We start from the raw sequence: 18,219 nt of genomic DNA, 5'->3' as shown, positions 1-18,219 counted from the left end.
TAATAGTAGTTATCATTGCTGAGATATCTTTGTACTGACTGCTGCATTCTAATTCTATAGATATTGCTGATAAAACAACGGAGAGTGACTACCAGCCAGTGAAGAACCAAGTTGATGAACAGTTGACTGAACTTAATGGAATGATCATACATTCTCTACAAACAACAGGATCTGGCTATTAGTCTTGCATGCTGCTACGGCTGTTTTCTACACACGGGGTGTGTAACATGTGGCATTATGCGCATACTAATGATAACTGTTTAAATCAGTATCTATTCAGTTGCGTTTCCATGTGAGTTTAAGAGCTTCTTCTGCTGCACTTTGCTCAGCAGCCTTCTTTGTCAAAAATCCACCTTTGCTATGCTCTTCACTTGGTGCAGACTGTAGACTTTGCCCTGCTTTATAAAATCGTACTGTACTCTCAAATGAGTGTTGATCAATCTGCTTTGTCTCATAGACTGGGTATGGGTAGTTTAGTTTCTGACAGTATTGTTGCAATGAATTCTTGAATGAGATGCCAGCTTCAGGCTTCCCATCATCCCCTGTGAAAACAATTCTAAATTACTGTTATTATCAGTACAGGTGACTACATACAAACAGACAATACACACCCAACTCAAACGAATATGTCACTGGAGACGAACGATCTTGAATACAGTTGCAGGAGATTTCAAGATCTATTGCAGGGAATTTGCTTAACAACCATTAAGGGTTGAAATGATGGATTAGCTATCACAGTGATGCAAAGTGATACAAAATTCTTATGGGCTTCACAAGAAGAGCTCAAGTTGTAAAGGACACAGTAGTAGCAAACAGCAAAGGTAAAGAATGACGAAATGGAAATTGACTGTCACATATCGAAAACTTGCAATGGGTGTGGAACAAGTACATGGCCGTGATTTCATGCACACATTCAGCAATCAGGACAGACAGAGAAAGAAGCTGGAAGAGATACACTAACATCATTTGGGAGTCAAGGACAATTGTCTGCTGTAAATACTGTACCTCCAAGGCCATACAGACTTCTTACCAAAATAAACAAGAAGTATAGTACTAGTTAATTTTAGTGGGGGGATATAAATCATTCAAGGCTGCACCACTACTTGTAGGAAACACTGACATAGAAGTAAAGAGTAAAAACAAAACCAAATGCAAGAACCATTCTATCAAAGTCAACTGTTGTGGACTCACATACATAATTATGTGCGTGTGCGAACACATGCACACACACACACATGCATACGGACATGCATGTGTGCATGCACGCGTGCATGTACACACACACACACACACACACACACACACACACACACACACACACACACACACACACACACACACACGTGCACACACCACACACACACACACACACACACACACACACACACACACACACACACACACACACACACACACACACACACACACACACACACACACACACACACACACACACACACACAGGCCACAACCTTGAGACTGCATTGAAGCAAGAGCCAATTTGGCAGCCTCTATCTCTGCCTGCTTTCTAGTTGGATATGGTTTACAGGTAGCATATGTTTGTTTTGTTCCAATACATACAACTCCAGAATATCGACCTCCCAGTCTCTTTACACTGTATTCAGGTGTGACTTTGTACTGATCTTCACATTGTACCTTCAAAAGCCACTTGTAGTCAACATCATTTACAAGGTTTGGTTTCACCTGAGTCTGATCAGGTGAGATGGCTTCATCTGCTTGCGATTCGGTTCTTTTCTGTAGTTGAGAAACTGCAACGGTGGCAACTCTCTCCTTAGCATCAGTATCAGAATTACAGCCAGATACTGTATATACCTCCTTCCCACACTGCACCACTGCTGTCCACTTTCCCAAACTATCCTGTGCAACATCATATCGTGGTTCTACTTTATGTTCCAAACATATCTCAGCTAACTGCTGCTGTTGGACATGCAGTGCTGGCACAGAGTGGCTTCTTGGACAAATAGTAGTGGTTGAAAGAGGTAGAAATTGCCCCATTGCGGAAGAAGCTGCTGTTTGATTTGCCACTAGTTTCGGATCAGTAACCAGCATTCTCAAGCTAGGCTGGGTGGGCACTCCAAACTGTGTTGGTGGTCGGTTCAGCAATCCTGGTAAGGAAGAAGGAGAGCGTACATTACCAGGTCCAACCAGAGCTTTCATTTGAGCTAAAGAAGGTCGTTGTGGATGTAATGATTCCCTATGAGAAAATCCATTGGCAGAATTTGATGGTGAAAATGAGGTTAGATGTACACTAGATTGAGGTGGCAAGCCAACACTTAATTTTGCAAATGTAGACTCGTTTCCTGGTAAGATAGGTTGTTGTAAAGACAAGTGGGGTGATGGGGTTGCATTGCTTCTTGGACTGATTGTGAGAGAAGATAACGACAGTGGAGTATGTACAGCTTTATCAGATGGTGGGCTAAAGGTCCTGCGTAAGGAACTGCTTACATCATCACTTCCAGTTCTATCAACATTGCTTCTTGGACTGATTGTGTGAGAAGATAACGACAGTGGAGTATGTACAGTTTTATCTGATGGTGGGCTAAAGGTCCTGTGTAAGGAACTGCTTACATCATCACTTCCAGTTCTATCAACAGTGTGTCTTACAGCCGACGTTTCAGAAAAAGATTGTGCAATGGCTACTTTCCTGTTGACATCCACACAGTTAGATTTCAATTTCTCACGCTGCTGTTCTGACTCATCTTCCTGACAACTTGCGTTCAATGGAAAGTAGGATGAAGTCTCATAATTGTTGCTATCAGATTCTTTGAACGACACAGAAATTTTCAGCGAGTCTCCATCTAACTGCACATTCCTAGTGTCACTTCCGCTATTCACAAATAAGTCTTCACCATCTTCATTTTCAATTTGCTTCTCATCCTTCCAGTAACAGACTTGCTGCTCATCAAAAGTTTTATGTTTTCGCTGTCTACAACGTTCGCTATACTGCTGTTGTTGCTGCTGCTGTCGTCGTTGATGTAGCTGTTGTCTACCAGCAGGTATCTGTTTAAAACCTTGTCCATTACTTTTCCGTCTACTCTGATGTATGTTCTGATGCAAATATGGATCTCCTCGATGGTTATATGGTTGAAATTCATCTTTCTTCTGCCTCCTTACCTCTGACTTCATATGCAATCTATCTACATTCTGTGAGCTACGTCCAGAATTTGTCTGCTCCTTGTCTTGACCTTCAGAAGTAAAAGTTCTGGTTCCAATTCCTGAAGACATAAAAGCACAAGACTACAGCTAAGTGCTTACAATTATGATTGTACACTGCACTTGCACCTTGCATTTTCACAGAATTACACTTCCACAATGGATTCCCTCCCTGTTCTTCATTAACTACCTGCACCAAGCCACGTTCCTTGAGAGCATACAAATGCTTGTTAGCTTCCTCTTTGTTTGACAAACCCAAAGATTTCACAAGATCAACTGCACGACACAATTTGGGAGCCATGTCATATAATTCACAAACCAACTGCTGTTCAACAACTGGAAGACCTGCACATTAAACACAACGTTTACATCCTTTTGCTCTCAGACTAATTGTAACTGCTACTCTAATGACTAATCGCTACTTAGTTTATTGGCATCCAGTTATCAAAAAGTAATATTAGTATTACATTAATATATTAGGACGTGTTATGGTAACTATGTACTAAAGGTGTCACCAAAACGTACTCTAGTAAGATTGCATTTATGCTCTAGTAAGATTGCATTTATGCTGTCTAAAATCCTTTAGAATGTCATTAACATCTCTTACTTGTTAGTGGTCTTTGAAAATATTCTGTCAGTTAAGCATGTGCATTCCAATTGCGATGGCTGCTTTCATAACTCAGAAGATTAATGTGAAATATTTGAGTAGTGTATGCAAATATTTTTAATTAAGGTGAAACACAAAAATTGTATGAATTCCCCATAATGCTGGTATGGAATTTGTTTAATCTCCCTCGTATTGTTTCAAAGAATCATTCCTCCTTTGTGACGTACCATTATTTGTCTCATAAGACAACAAAACATGCTGTCACAAAGGTAGCATTCATTTTTGTGCTCCAACGCATGGGTTCCAGTTCACACAGCAGGTCACATGCAGACTAAGTAAAAAATCCAAGGCCAGTCTCTCAAACTTTAGAATTACTTCAATTAACAATCATTAGTGTAAACACTACCACAAAAGCAAACTAATGAAAACTGAGTGGTGTAAAACACACCCTTTGTGTTTTTATGAAAAGATTTAGATTCTGTACACAAAAAGGTGCATAAATCTCAATGTTTTGCATTTTATGATGTCAGTCAAAGACTAACCATAACCTGAATTGTGTGCAGACACTAACATTTGTTCATATGAGCAGTGTTCAAGTTCCCAAAATCCCTAGTTGGCAGAAAAATGCTACATGGGCGTGGCTTTAAAGGGTTATTGCATTTTGTTAGTTCTTAAGAAGCATCCCGGAGATATGCTGTAGTTGCTGGCTTTGCCTTCGCTTGCTAATGGGAAATCCAAACTAACCAAGTTGGTTATCTGAGCGCTATCTCAGAGCAAACCCGACAGATGTACATTAAGAAAATTTAAAACTTACAAACTAACAGGGGTGTTTCAAGAATTTCGTCCCTCAAGTAAAGCGTTTTTGCGCGCCATCAGATCACGTGAAGCTTACTGACGCAATCACGTTCCCGAAAATGGTTTCTCTCTGTTGTTTCTGTCGCTCCAAGAACGGTGGAAACCCTCGTGCTACTTTCAGACTGTCTGCAGACTGACCTTCTTTTCTTGCAAATTTTTTCCTTTTGGCAACATTCAAGAGAATTGGCATTTTGTGAGATCCTTTGGCGTAACGGCAACAGACACTGTCGTCGATCGTGTTCTAACAGTTTACAAAGCACTCATCCATATGCAGGAACACTTCACTCGATCACCGGACCTCGCTATTTCGGCTGCGCACTAAATCTGCGCAGTTCTCCAGAGATTTCCTTAAGCTAATGCCCCCCAAAAATAAAATTCCTATTTTAAAGTTACAGTTGTGAAGATATTGATGCACAAAGTTGCTTACGGTTGTTTATATTCGGTATAGTAGGCATACACCCTGTGATGTATTTGGAAGAGCGAAGGTGGCTATAGCGTATGCAAGGCAATACAAATGTCTTGCAAGAAGTAAACCTCTGGTTGCCTGCAGGCTGCAGTAAAGTGCTCAGAAAGAAAGTGTGGCTTTTATTCGCTTCTCCAATAATGGCAAGATGTGAAAAAATGGGCAGTGCGAGTGAAATAAGCGAGACATCAGTGGGATAGGCCAACCACACATTCAGACCCGTCTAGTGGGTATATTCAGCAACTCTATCCTTAGAATTCTACAGGACTTAACCTTTCATTTATCATGCTTAATTTCGACATTTCTCTTCTTCTGTATTTGTTGACTTCCACGTACATGTCACGTTACAATTCTCCCAATGGTTTCCTATTACACAAATCGCCCACGCAGCTCAATCCATCAGGCAGGCTTCAGTCTCCGTTTACGTTGGGTAAAAGCTCAAAGCCTCATAGTAATGTTTCTTCTGTTTCGAAACATTCTAGCTGAGAGTACGTACGTACTAGACAGGTCTGAATGTGCGGTTCGCCCATCCCACCGATTTCTCATTTCTTTCCCATTTTGGCATTATCGGACAAGCGAATCAAAGCCACACTTTCTTTCTGAGCACATTACTGCAGCCAGCAGGCAACCAGAGGTTTACCTCTTGTAGTAAGGCGTTTGAAGTGGCTAGGGGTCCAGCAGTCACATGTCAATGATGCATGCCAAACTATCGGCACGACTCCAGTATCCCCAACCCGGTTTTGCATTTCTATACTGTGTTGATTGGTTTAAATGAAGGCTCTACGGTGAGGGAGAGAGAAGTGACTGGTGGGGTGCTGGCGGTATGCTGTTCACCACCCCTGCCGGCGTTGCCAACAGGAGTTGAGACAAATATGTAGGAGCGGTAGCTTCCGCAGCTGGTGTTACAAACAGTTCATGAGACGGGTTGAGTATACCGAAGTACTGGTGACAGCTGGACTCCAAAAACACGTGCTTACCGCATTCAGCTGCCGAACCCCAAGACATTTGTATTGCCTTGCATGCGCTATAACCACTTTCGCTCCTCAAATACCTCACGGTGTGTATGCCTACTATACCAAACATAAACAACTGGAAGCAACTTTTCACCTCAATATTTCACAAATGTAACTTCAAAAATAAAATTATATTTTTTGGGGGGCATACAGATGCTAACTAACAAAGCATGCAATAAAACTATTTTAATTTTGTACTGCAGTCTTTAAAATTCTGAGAACACGTGACTAAGGGCACTGATGGTTAGCACATAGGCAGTTCACCAAGGGAATCTATCACCACTGCTACTACGTCAGCTCAAGAATCTTCATGCAATGTCTTGCATAACTCTCCCATATGTACAGTAGTTCATCCCATTCACTGCCAGTCATCCTGTCATAGTGATGTTAGTAAGAAAACAGAAGGTCCCAAAAGACCGCTAGCCCACTGCCAACCTGTACATTGCTATGAATAAACTCTAATTCATCATTTTGCTGTCGGTTACACCCTAAAACCATTCTGATATTATAAATTGCCATATATCAAGCAATGATTCTGTGTGCAAATTGATTGGACACTCTTTTCGGCCAAATCTATCAAAAACATGACTTCTACCTTGCACATTAAATTCCAGCATAAAGAGGTGGAAAAACACCAGTGACAGCTTTTACCTGTATGTCAATGCAAAATAAAAAATGGAAATCAGGAATCAAAGTCAGACAATAGCCTGGTGGGTAAAGTTGCACAGCCAATACTTTGTTCTTGTGTAATCAGAGACTGGCAAGTGTGGTGGTAAAAAGATGGTGCTTATTCCTGTCGAATGTGACTGCAAATGGTGCTTATAAAGAGCCGGCAATAAAAAGTCGTGTGAAAAATGGTTATATGGTAAGTGTCACTCTTGGTTATGCAATGTTAGGTTGCGACAAAAATATCGTAAGGTACAAAAGCGATTGATTTCGTGTTAGCAATCACAGACCGGCAAGTTTTGTTGTTATTTCCGACTAGACCTGGCACCGCAAAAAATGAATTACACTGTTCTGGTAAACAACTCTTTCATGAACATTTTGCAGATCTGATTTGTGGTTTGTCCATTGTTTCTAGTTGCCATGTACAACAAATCACAGATACTGCTCAGAATTGAATTGCGCTAATGGTGTGGCACATTCATGGGCATGACAGACATAGTCAGCCAGCCAGCCACATACATAGTTACAAACCAGACGCTAGTCAAACCTTATAAATTTTAAGCACGCTCTTCACTAAGCCATTTGACTTTTACAAAGTCCTGTTTCTTATGGCTTGTCACAAGTCAACCATAAGAAGAGAATGCATGATCAGGATATGAGTCAAATTCTGAGATTGCACAGTTAATTGACGGCACCGGAGGAAGCCAGATTTCTTATGTAATTTGACCATATTTGCTGAATTAAAAATGTGAGGGAGAGATTATAGCGTGGACTAACTGGTGGTTAATTCCATATAAAGTAGGAGCTAGAACTCTTACTCTTCACTTGTTCAGCTAGTGTAACTAGAAGGACTTTATGCAGTATGGGAGATTAGCTGGATTTAGTCATTTGTTGTCTTGGGTGTAGAACTGAGATTTTCACCGTGAGCTATATTGTGTAAGTTGTCAGTGGCCCAAAAATGTTGTCAGCACACGCTTAAGCTTGTGCTAAGTCTGCCATACCCTTGCTGTTTACCTACGTTGCGCTCACAACATGGCTTATAGCTGAAGTTACCCTGACACAATTATGCTTTAAGATGAACTAACCAGACAAGACACCTTCTAGTTCTTGATCTTCTGTAGCACAACTTAAAGGCTCCTTAGCCATACCATCTGCAATAGAAATGCATAATGCTTTACTAATCAAATCAAAATGTCTCTAATCTCGAAAACACAACATCTAGTCCAAGTACATGTAGTGCAGTCCTTGTTAAGAGTAGCATTGACAAGATGATATTTGTCACTCAACACTATCACTCAACTAGACATGTACTACAATATAACCACTTTTACAGCCACGGCACTTATAGAATGCAAAAGACAGAGCATTAAACCCTATCCTAAATATGCATACAAGACATTGACTAAGCAATACTCTACCATTAGCAGCATTTCTTCCAAAGACAAACATAAACCTGTATAACAAGTTGTCGTTAGTCAGACAAAACCAAATACCAATTCTTCACTAGCAATGAAATGAGGAAGGACAACCACAAGATGAGCTACCATGGCACGACATGGAATATGCAACCAACAACTGTGCAGTTCTCAAATTTGTCAGATACAAAAATACAGATATTATCTAGCACCTTTCTTCTCTACCTCACCCTTGCTGTCATTATCTTAATAAACTTAAATAAAGGAGAATTTCTCATGGGGATACAAGTGATGCGCCATGAAAGAAGTCATTGTGCTGGCCCTCTTCGAAGTTGTCCTCCCTAGTGACATATACGAATGAAGAAGTAAATCTTAGTCCTAACAGTACTGCACGAGAGTGCTGACATCTCAGAGAATAACGTGTAACAGTGTCTTATCAGCAGCACTACTCCACTCGTCTCATTCAATTTGTGGTTAAGGAAACCTTCCTGAAATGGAGAGAGTGATTCTACTAACAATAACAGAGAAAGACAGAGTAGTAATGTGAGACATCCAGTGGCAAAAGCCTGATAGCCTGCAGAACAGTACAAAGTGAAAAGCAGAGTCTCCTGCTTGTTCATAGATCTGGTTTCATATTACATTAAAGAAACGCGCTAGAAAGGCAATCGCTTTCATATAAACTCATGCCTTGTTACCGAAGAGTCAGCTTGCAGAACTTGCACCATCCAAAAGAGTGAAAGCGATTGATACACACACAATCTAAGCCTAGACAACCACAGTTTTAATAACAGTTTGTTCCCAATTGGCAAGTGATAGCACATGAAATAAAAATACCCTTGTCTTTATTATCACAACCATATGTAATAGAGGGCACCATCCTATAAGGAGAGCTACGTGCGCACTGACATATATGCCCATAGGTACAACCCTAATGTCATCACTGCAGTATTTAGATACACAACGTACACTATATACACAATGTACACTATATACACAACATACACCAATGTGTTACTACTCTTCTACTACTTAATATCTCGTATACATATCCCTTCTTGACAAAAAGCTATCAAACGATACTGCAAGCCTAAACATAATCATTCTTCCAAACAGGGAATTTAATTAGTCCCTCCAATCTAATTCATTTTTCTGCCTTCTCTCCTCCTCTTCTCCAAGATGTCTCTTGAGCGGCTGCACATTAGGAGCATCTGCTTACATTTGGTGTTCTCTTGAAACCATTCAATGAAATCTTCAATGGAAGGTCAATATTGCAACTGATGGCAATTTCGCCTTAGTACTCTGCCCTTGTTAGTGACTACTTGGTACAATCATTTCCCTCAGTTGCTGTCGTACTGCTGCTAGTCTCGTGAATAGAGAGGTTGCAACATCAAGCACTGTGTCAACAGTTATAATACATAATCTGTTTCCACTTACTTCTCAAGTCCTTGGCAGCTAGAGCATCCCTACAGATAATCTCAGGCCATAATGATAAAGCTACATACAGAAAGTAGGTAGTGCAGGGTTCAAATTTCAGAGTCTCATTTTGCCTGTCAAAGGGACAAGTAAAGAATTGCCTCCCTGTCCTTAACTGCCTTCGTCTGTCCAAGGTGTTCTTGTATTTTTGAACATGAAGGCTAGAATGATTAGGACATTATATTAAAATGAATTAAATTAAACATGGATACAATTTACACCAAAGCTAAGCAGCTGCTAGGTTTAGTGATATAAATAGTTGATCTGCAACAATGTCACTTTGGCAAATTGTAATCTGTGTCAGAATGAGAGTCACTACTTGAGGTGGTTGTTTTTTTTCTTTGGTTCTTCCACTCTTATGTCCACATGCCTTTGCTCAGATCATCGTCCAAATCCTCCACTTGTCAGTCACCAAGCAGACAGAGATCAATAGGACTGAGACAATTTGATGAGGGGTCTGCCTGTACTCCACTTAACTTAATGTCATTAGGTCAGTTACAGTTTCAGCAGATAGGCACCCTCTTGACAAGAGAGAATCCTCTTTTGTACTCTACTGAGTGCACGGGTAGAAGGAGGGCAACCTGGAGTACACCAATGATACTCATGAACCCCTCTTGCAGTGTCAACATAATTCTCTGCCAGACTTCATAATCGTCAACATGAGGTTCTATCGTTTTCTACCTAGTTGTTGCTTTCATCAGCTCAGACCACGCTATGCAGTTCTTTTTGGGATCACTGTCACGTGACGTCAGTGTGATGACCAAGACACACAATGCCAAACACAAGACTGAACTCTATTTACAAGTGCACACTTACATATAGGTAATCCTACGCATGCGCATCCCTTATCACACTCCCCTTCTACCAATTAGTGTTCTACTATACAACCATCAGTGTCCTAACTACCTATACAACTTATAAATCATCGTCCATGTCTTGACTTTCATACTCCACTTCCTGATATCGTTTCTGCTGAGAATCAGGGCTCTGCTGTCTTGGTTGTCTCCTCATCCTCCTTGAGGCTCTCACCTCCCTATCCACCTGATCTCTTGCTTCCTCCCCCAAATTGCCTGTCACCATTCCCGTGCTTTCATCTGAATCTTGATCTTCTACACTTGTACTTGACAAAACAACCTCCTGTTCTGAATGCTGCTCCCACGACAGGGCTGCCTCTGGTGCGGCTTCCAATTCGTCATAATGTCGTCAATAAATCCTGGGATTAGCTGTCTGCAGTTGTTGACACCAATAGGTGCATCCTTTTCTATCAATTACCCGATACTGTGGACTTTCATAGGGAGCCATGTTGCCTAATTTCCATCTCTCTAAATGTTGTAATTTTCTGCATACCAAACGGCTTCCTTGGTTCTGTCACTCTCTGTTTCTGCTTTTCCTGATGATGTTCAATGTGTTTCGTTACTTTTCTGTAAATCCCATTCACCAGCTGTAAAGTCTTTTCTACTTGATGCCTTGCCATTTGTCAAACGTTCTCCTCCAGCGTTCCCCACATCTCACCTGCTGGTTGTCCGGACTCTGCCAATCTTTCACTAGAAAAATTCTGGTCTTCTTGGCTCTTGGTTATACAGGAGTTGATGGGGTGAGTATCCAGTTGTTCCACTGACCGCTGTAATGTGAGCTAGTTGTATGGCTGTCACTGCCCTAGGCCACGAAATTGAATTGTCCTCTATTACACATCGTACACGGTCTAGCAACTGATTTTGCCTCTCTACTTGGCCTGAGAACGCGGGTAATTTGGTGAACTAAGTCTGTGTGCCACCCCAAGCTGCCTGCACATTTCTTCAAGTACCTCCGCTGTAAAGTGTGGACCTTGACCGGACTGCATAGCCAGGGGTGCTCTAAATTGACACACCCAACGATCCATCACTACTTGAACTGCTTGCTGCCTCTGCCATACAATCTTTTGTAGGAGCAAGGAGACAAACCTACTAAACATATCTTGCATAGTTAACACATACTGATATGCCTTTGGTATAGACTTCTGGAAAGGGTCATGTAATGTATTTCGGTTACAACCGCAACCAGTGTACTCAATACAACCCAATGCTAAGGCTTGCAGCTTAGCACACAATGCAACGTCTAGAAAATTCTAGAACGAACCCCAAAAGCTATCCCGTACGTACGGAATCCTTAGCTAACCCACTACACTATCCTCCTCAACTAAATAGATTACAATGTCCAGCTACTGTATCTGTCAGGTGGCGGACCCTTGTTGACACGGCTGCTCCTGCGCACCCTATGGGTTCTGATGGTTCTGAATCTGACTCACTGTCAGAAGAGGTAAGTGATGTAGTGTCATTTCTTGCAGACATCTCAAACCCTAGATCTAGTCTGAACTGGAAGTGCAGCTGTAGTAACAGCAGTAGCTCTCTCCTCTTTCTCCTGAATACCCGTGCAATATGACTGCAACTGATTGATATGGACCTTTCTACTGTTTCAACCAATCCCCACTATATAGTATCTTCTCCCCAAGACCCTACTAATTCAACCAATCTTCCACTCTTTGGATTGGACTCCATGGCGAAATAAGACCTAATCGCCTTCCTGAAATTCATCTCTGTCTCAAGCCGTTAGGCCATGGGCAGTCTTGCTTCTCTTAAGACTCCCGCACCCTGTCCTGTAATTTGCCATCTAATATTCTTGGGGTGGAAAGAAGCAACAAGTTGAATTGACATTTGAGACCTCTATTTAATAACAGCCATGTTGGTAAATTCCTTGTCGTTGTGATAGTGTTCCAATAAACCACCAAAAATCTGTAACAACTTCACCAAGAGCAGCTCTCGAAGCGACCATTCCTTTTCAAACTGCCTGCTTAAATGATTTGTACAAACCGTTCGACTTGGCCATTGCTCTTCGGGTGATACGGCAGAAACAACGTGTGTAATATACTTTGCTGTTTGCAAAACTGTTTAAATTCTGCAAACACAAATTGCAGGCCATTGTCTGTCACCACTTGTTTGGGAACACCAAAGCGAGCAAAAAGCTCTCTGAGACATGAGATAGTCCGACAAGCTGATGTAGATCCAACTGACACTTGATGTAACTCAGGCCAATTAGAATGAGCGTCAACTGCAAGAAGCCACATTTTGTTTTGAAATGGTCCTGCAAAGTCTACATGTAGTCTGATCCATGGATGGTCTGGGAATTCCCATGGATGGAGGGCCACAGTTAGTGAAGAACGCTGGTGTAAGGCACAAGGTTGACAATGCTGCACCATTTCTTTGATGTCCTTGTCTAGTCCTGGCCACCAAAAGTATTGCCAGACCATGGCCCTTATTCGGTCTGCACCAACGTGAGCACAGTGCAACTGTTTTAAAAGCTGCAGTCTGATGGCACTTAGGACAACAATACATGTTGCCTCTGCATGTTTCAGAACACATCCATCTCTTAACATACAACTGTTGTTGACAAGACGCAAAAGCTTGTCTCTCAGACGTGATGGCCAACCGTTATGCATATAGTGAATTAGGCGTTGAAGAATGGGATCTGCTTTATTTAACATATTTTGCAGCTCCTGATATTGAATCGGACCATTTTGAATCAACTGGCATTCTAATTCATCAACAACGTCGCGCTCAGTGTTTTCCTCTGACCTGCTGAATTCATCAAACTCGTCATCAGAGCTCACAGGAAGACGAGATAGGCAATCAGCGTTTCCATGAGAAGCTGAAGTTTGATAAACAATCTCATAATCGAACTGAGACAAATTGTAAGGCCCAATGCACTGAACGAAAGCTTGAGCGTGTCGGTGTTGTAACCTTGTAACATCAAAGAGAGAAACAAGAGGTCTGTGATCAGTACAAAGTTGAAATCTACGACCCAGAAGGTAATGCCAGAATTTGTGCTCAAAACACTATTGAGAGACATTCCCTCTCAATTTGGGAGTACACATTTAGATGCATATGCTATAGGTCTTTCTTTACCGTCTTCCATAACGTGATGAAGACATGCACCGCAATGATCAATAACGTGACCAAGACACGTAATTGAGTCCTGAAAGAAACACATTTGTTTCCTAAGGCAAAGACCGGCTTGCTGAATTCTTTCAAGAACAGCAGAAAGATTTCGCAAATGTGCTTCTTTAGTTGGCCATCAATCCTCTAATTCCCAACTGGTCTATAATAGAATGCAAGATGTGCCCGCTATAATTAAAAAAGCTCACCGGGCCGCTATTGCGTGCGTGCGTCCGTCTATGTGCCACGGAAGGTGCGGCTTCTTCACTGCATGACAAGTAGCGTAGGTAGTGGCAACTACCCTATTCTTCACCAGCCACTGTACACTATTCTTCACCAGCCATGCGCCCGCTGCAGTCCGAGTAAGCCAGCTGCATGGTGTGTGTGTGTGTGTGTGTGTGTGTGTGTGTGTGTGTGTGTGTGTGTGTGTGTGTGTGTGTGTGTGTTGTGTGTGTGCATGCGTGTGTGTGCATGCTACTATCTAGATGCTAGCACAATTCCTACCGTCCATAAGGTGGGTGAGGGCCATAATACTCCACTCCTGGTACTACGTAATATTATAGGGGAATTGCTATTTGATAGTAGCAGAGTGGTAACACGTTGGTGTACGTTGTTGTGTATCTAAACATTAATATCAATTTCCTATATATCCAGTATATTAAAATCAACCTCCAAAATAGCCACACACACAAATACTTTAAGATTTTACTTCACCAGATATTCGTATATCACTGTAAAGAAGAGAAACTTTGGAAAAGCAGCACAATGGCTACTCTTATTATATGGAATTTCCCCTAAATGGGACTGCACTTTGCTAATAGTGCTAAATTTTACCCAAACTTATGTACCAGCAAACATTTCTAGATAAGCTCAATATTGTGTCAGCATACAGAGCATATTACAACCTTGTACGTGAACTTCGTGTAAGGGCGCATTTCCTTATAATCTTTTCTGCTCTTAGGGGTGTGTTTCTTTCACCTCCACCAACTCAACCGGTTGAAGCAGTAGAGTTCTGGCACGTTTCTTTTATCTTCACAGGATTAGGTGGTAGAGGTCTACCGGCTCCACCAGCCCCACCAGCAAAATGTCGGTTGAGCTGGTAGAGTTCGGTGGAGGTAGGCTATTGTGCATGCCCAAATAGAGAGAAATGGTGGAAAACAGACAAAAGTACGATTTGAGCATCAAAACTTCCATTTCTTCAGCCATAGCAACAGCAAGACTGACTCCAAACAATAGTAGATCACGTTCTTCGTGGGCATAATCTATTACAACCAACAGGTGAGTGCACATGCTCGTCTCCACTCATGTGTTTCGTTTACTGTCTTCCACAGAGATTACTTCCGCTCAACTAGAGTACACCTCTACCCTTCAACCGGTTGAGCTGATGGAGGTAAAAGAAATGCGCCCTAGATAATTATGTGTGAAAGTCGGAGGCACATTTCCTAATAGAAAGTAGAAGCAAATGATATTCCGCATAAAACTGACCATCTTACATGTATTACACATTTCGATCACACTAGCCCATAATAAACCAGTCTTAGAAACAGAATAATCAGAAAGTATAATTAAAAAGATTGCTAAATTACGTACATAGCATTTCTTGCAAGGTCTAGGCTTCCTCTGCACTTTAATTTGTAACTCTCACCTGCCGGTGTGCTGAACAGAGTCCACATCGGAGGGCTTACACGGGCTCTTCTTATGTCCTTCTGTTCAAGCATCTTATACAACAGACGGTTAAGAGCTGCTTTCGATTCAAACCGTAGCTGTTGCAGCAGGTGTCTAAAAGGCACTGACCGAGGGTAGGCGTTTTTGAGCTCAGCAAGCACAAGAGTTCGACCTACACCAAAGAAAGCACAAAGTGGAGCCAATTCAATATAGTTTGATTGCACCGGCACGCTCCATTTTAGAATGCCTCACCCTCTTGCTCATCCATTCCGAGGCGACCTTAGAATTAACTAAGAAAAAACCTCACCACCCTGCTAAAATGTACGTGATACCGACCCTTCCCACATAACACTGCAAATAACGACCACGTATCCTCGTAAACCCATACACCTTTCGCGACACAGCAGTTGTAGAGTCATATAGAGTCCCGTATCTAGTTTCGGCTAACAGCTATAGATTCGGACACGAGATCTTGGTCCAACGCAATTGGCTAAGGACGAAATATACGACAACGTAGAGACGTTAGGTAACTATTCTTGATTCGTGACAATCAATGGATTTGGCTCGTTCTAGCGAGAACGAGACTCGACTAAACGTTGACCACGCCCTACCTCTAGACCCGGACAAATACCTCGTGTAGCGCTACCAAAGCACAGACACAAACCGAATCTATTTGTTGCAGTAGCCTAACATCTCATCTTCCAAACAATCGTATGGACAGTGTCGTCGTGCTTCGTGCGTACAGTGGTAGCTGTGCTAGTGGTTAGAGTTGAGTGAAGTCACGCCCTCTAGTTTCCGATGCCCGAAACACGCTAGATAGTCATTTTACGAGCAAATTTAGACACTCAGTAGAGATTTTGAGGAGAGAATCTCGACGTATAGTGCTAAAATCAACTTTTAAGACATGTTTAGACATGTTTCTACGTATTTCTAGCCAATTTCTCATCACTCTCTGCAGCGTAGAGATCGTACGGTGCCGTTTGAACATCCGGGGAACAAAATTTTCCTATGTAGCAGTTATCTTACTGGCTTGTTACGCAATCTAGAGTAAAAAAGGTTTGACTTGCACAATCAAAAGTAGGGTATTCACTTCTGCTAGTAGATATTTAGTTTCCTTTTCTCGTCAGATGGTAGGACTAATTTGTTTCACTTTTCATACTTCATTGCCTTTAGACAAGCGTTTCTGACCTCTCTTTTGCTTCAGTAACAAACAGGAGAAACAGGAGTAACATGCGACTGGTACTCTAGACAACCAGAGCCATATATATATATATATATATATATACTACTATATAAAATTGACGGTGTTTGTGTGTGTTTGTGTGTGTGTGTGTGTGTGTGTGTGTGTGTGTGTGTGTGTGTGTGTGTGTGTGTGTGTGTGTGTGTGTGTGTGTGTGTGTGTGTGTGTATCTATACTACTATATAAAATTGACGGTGTTTGTATATATGTATAAGTTCGATACCCGGCTAGACCGGATTACCCACGAGGCTAAAATTTGGGGTACGGGTGTAACTCGACATGGGTAAGAACATGGGCAGGGTGGCGTCGTCTTCCAGCTTTTTCAGTCGGGTCCCCTTTTGGGGGTGCATCGTACAATGACATAATGCTGTTCATCGTTCAAGAAGGAAACTGAATGCCCCTGATAGACTCAATTTGAAGGAAATTCCGTTACTTGAACTCAATCTCTCAAGGTAGTTTTGTTTTCTCGTAACTAGGAGCACAATACTCACTTTCAATATCCGTTGTTTGTTCACATACCATTGTTACGTCACAATGCTATAGCTATCCAGCAGTCCCATCAGACTGCGTTAAGCTGTAGAACTACATCCAGAGCAAAAAGATAAGAGTTTCGAAAAAAATATTGTTCAATGCGTAGGTACGTTGGAAACGTGCTGAGTATATTATTTAATATCCAAGGAGGACCCGCCTCTACTCGCGCGCATTGGATAACATCAAACTACGTTCAGAGCAAAGACGTAGAGGTCCACTTTAGTAATGGTCAGTGCGTATAGATTGGAAACGTGCTGAGTATATTTAAAGTGTTCCATGCAGGAGGACTCGCATCCACTCGCAAGCGAATTACTCTGCAACGGCTCATCGGACCTCCACCAAAATTAAGCTGACCTTCGACGGTATGCACGGAGCGTGTCGTTTATTACCGGCGACGTCAAAAACGACAAGATGTTTTTGTTTAGGATATCTGGGTATGTAGAAATACGCGTACCTTCGGTCTTTCCGAGTACGCTCGCCGAATACCTGCCACATTCGATACGCCTGTTTCCTGCAACGGCAGCAACGTCTTCGAAGTGATAACATCCAATGAGACTGTTGAAATGGCTCCGAGAAGACTCACTGAAGAGACGTGTGACTGCATTTGCACTGAATCCAACACACACGTTTCCTGCACCGAGAGCTACACTGGGATTGTGAAAACATCGAAAACGGAGAGCAAACAATGCGCTAAATCATGCATGCCTGCATGTCAAGCTACTGCATGTATTCTATGGGTGAGTAAGAAACTGCATGTGACTTTCAAGTTTCTGTTGCCCATATATGTATCTTTAATTAAACGAAAAAGTCGCTGCAAATTTCTCGGAATGGGACACTCGGTTCAGTTTTCATTTGTCTTCAACGGGATATTAACTAATTAGCACATTCCAGTTTATTCGAACAGACGCCCACACCAGTCATTTGAACTGAATCCACAGAGGGAGTGTGTCGATTTCTACCAAAAAAATGCGCATGACGTGTCTAAACACGCTCAAACTGAGTCTTCCATCATAACGCTACAGTACTCTGCCCGTACGAAGGACGGGTCATTTATCTAGTATATATCTAATATATAAAGCTCAAATTGTCTGTGTGTGTGTGTGTGTTCGCGTTTGGAGGCCACGTCTTTTGTCCGTTTGCAACCGAAAT

General features: G+C 41.9%; 2 protein-coding genes across 2 annotated transcripts in view; one reads left to right on the top strand and one right to left on the bottom strand.

Moving 5' to 3' along the window:
- The window catches only part of LOC134178329 (intraflagellar transport protein 74 homolog), a 33,860-nt gene extending 33,581 nt beyond the window's left edge, over window positions 1-279 (top strand). The window contains exon 26 of the mRNA XM_062645192.1: window positions 61-279. Coding sequence (XP_062501176.1) covers window positions 61-182 — 122 coding nt within the window. The 3' untranslated portion in view covers window positions 183-279. The remainder of the gene's footprint in view (window positions 1-60) is intronic.
- Window positions 277-15,667, bottom strand: LOC134178328 (uncharacterized). The gene is made up of 6 exons (XM_062645191.1): window positions 15,552-15,667; window positions 15,280-15,471; window positions 7,864-7,929; window positions 3,304-3,519; window positions 1,473-3,236; window positions 277-542 (listed from the first exon to the last, which is right to left on the bottom strand). Exons 1-6 carry the CDS (start codon window positions 15,565-15,567, stop codon window positions 277-279), a joined length of 2,520 nt encoding a protein of 839 aa, XP_062501175.1. The 5' UTR covers window positions 15,568-15,667.
- Window positions 15,668-18,219: the final 2,552 nt, after the last annotated feature.

Source organism: Corticium candelabrum, chromosome 4 (assembly GCF_963422355.1).
Source record: "Corticium candelabrum chromosome 4, ooCorCand1.1, whole genome shotgun sequence".
NCBI classification, from domain to species: domain Eukaryota; kingdom Metazoa; phylum Porifera; class Homoscleromorpha; order Homosclerophorida; family Plakinidae; genus Corticium; species Corticium candelabrum.
The sequence above is the reverse complement of the archived record's forward strand: the minus strand, read 5'-3'. Positions and strand labels throughout refer to the sequence as shown.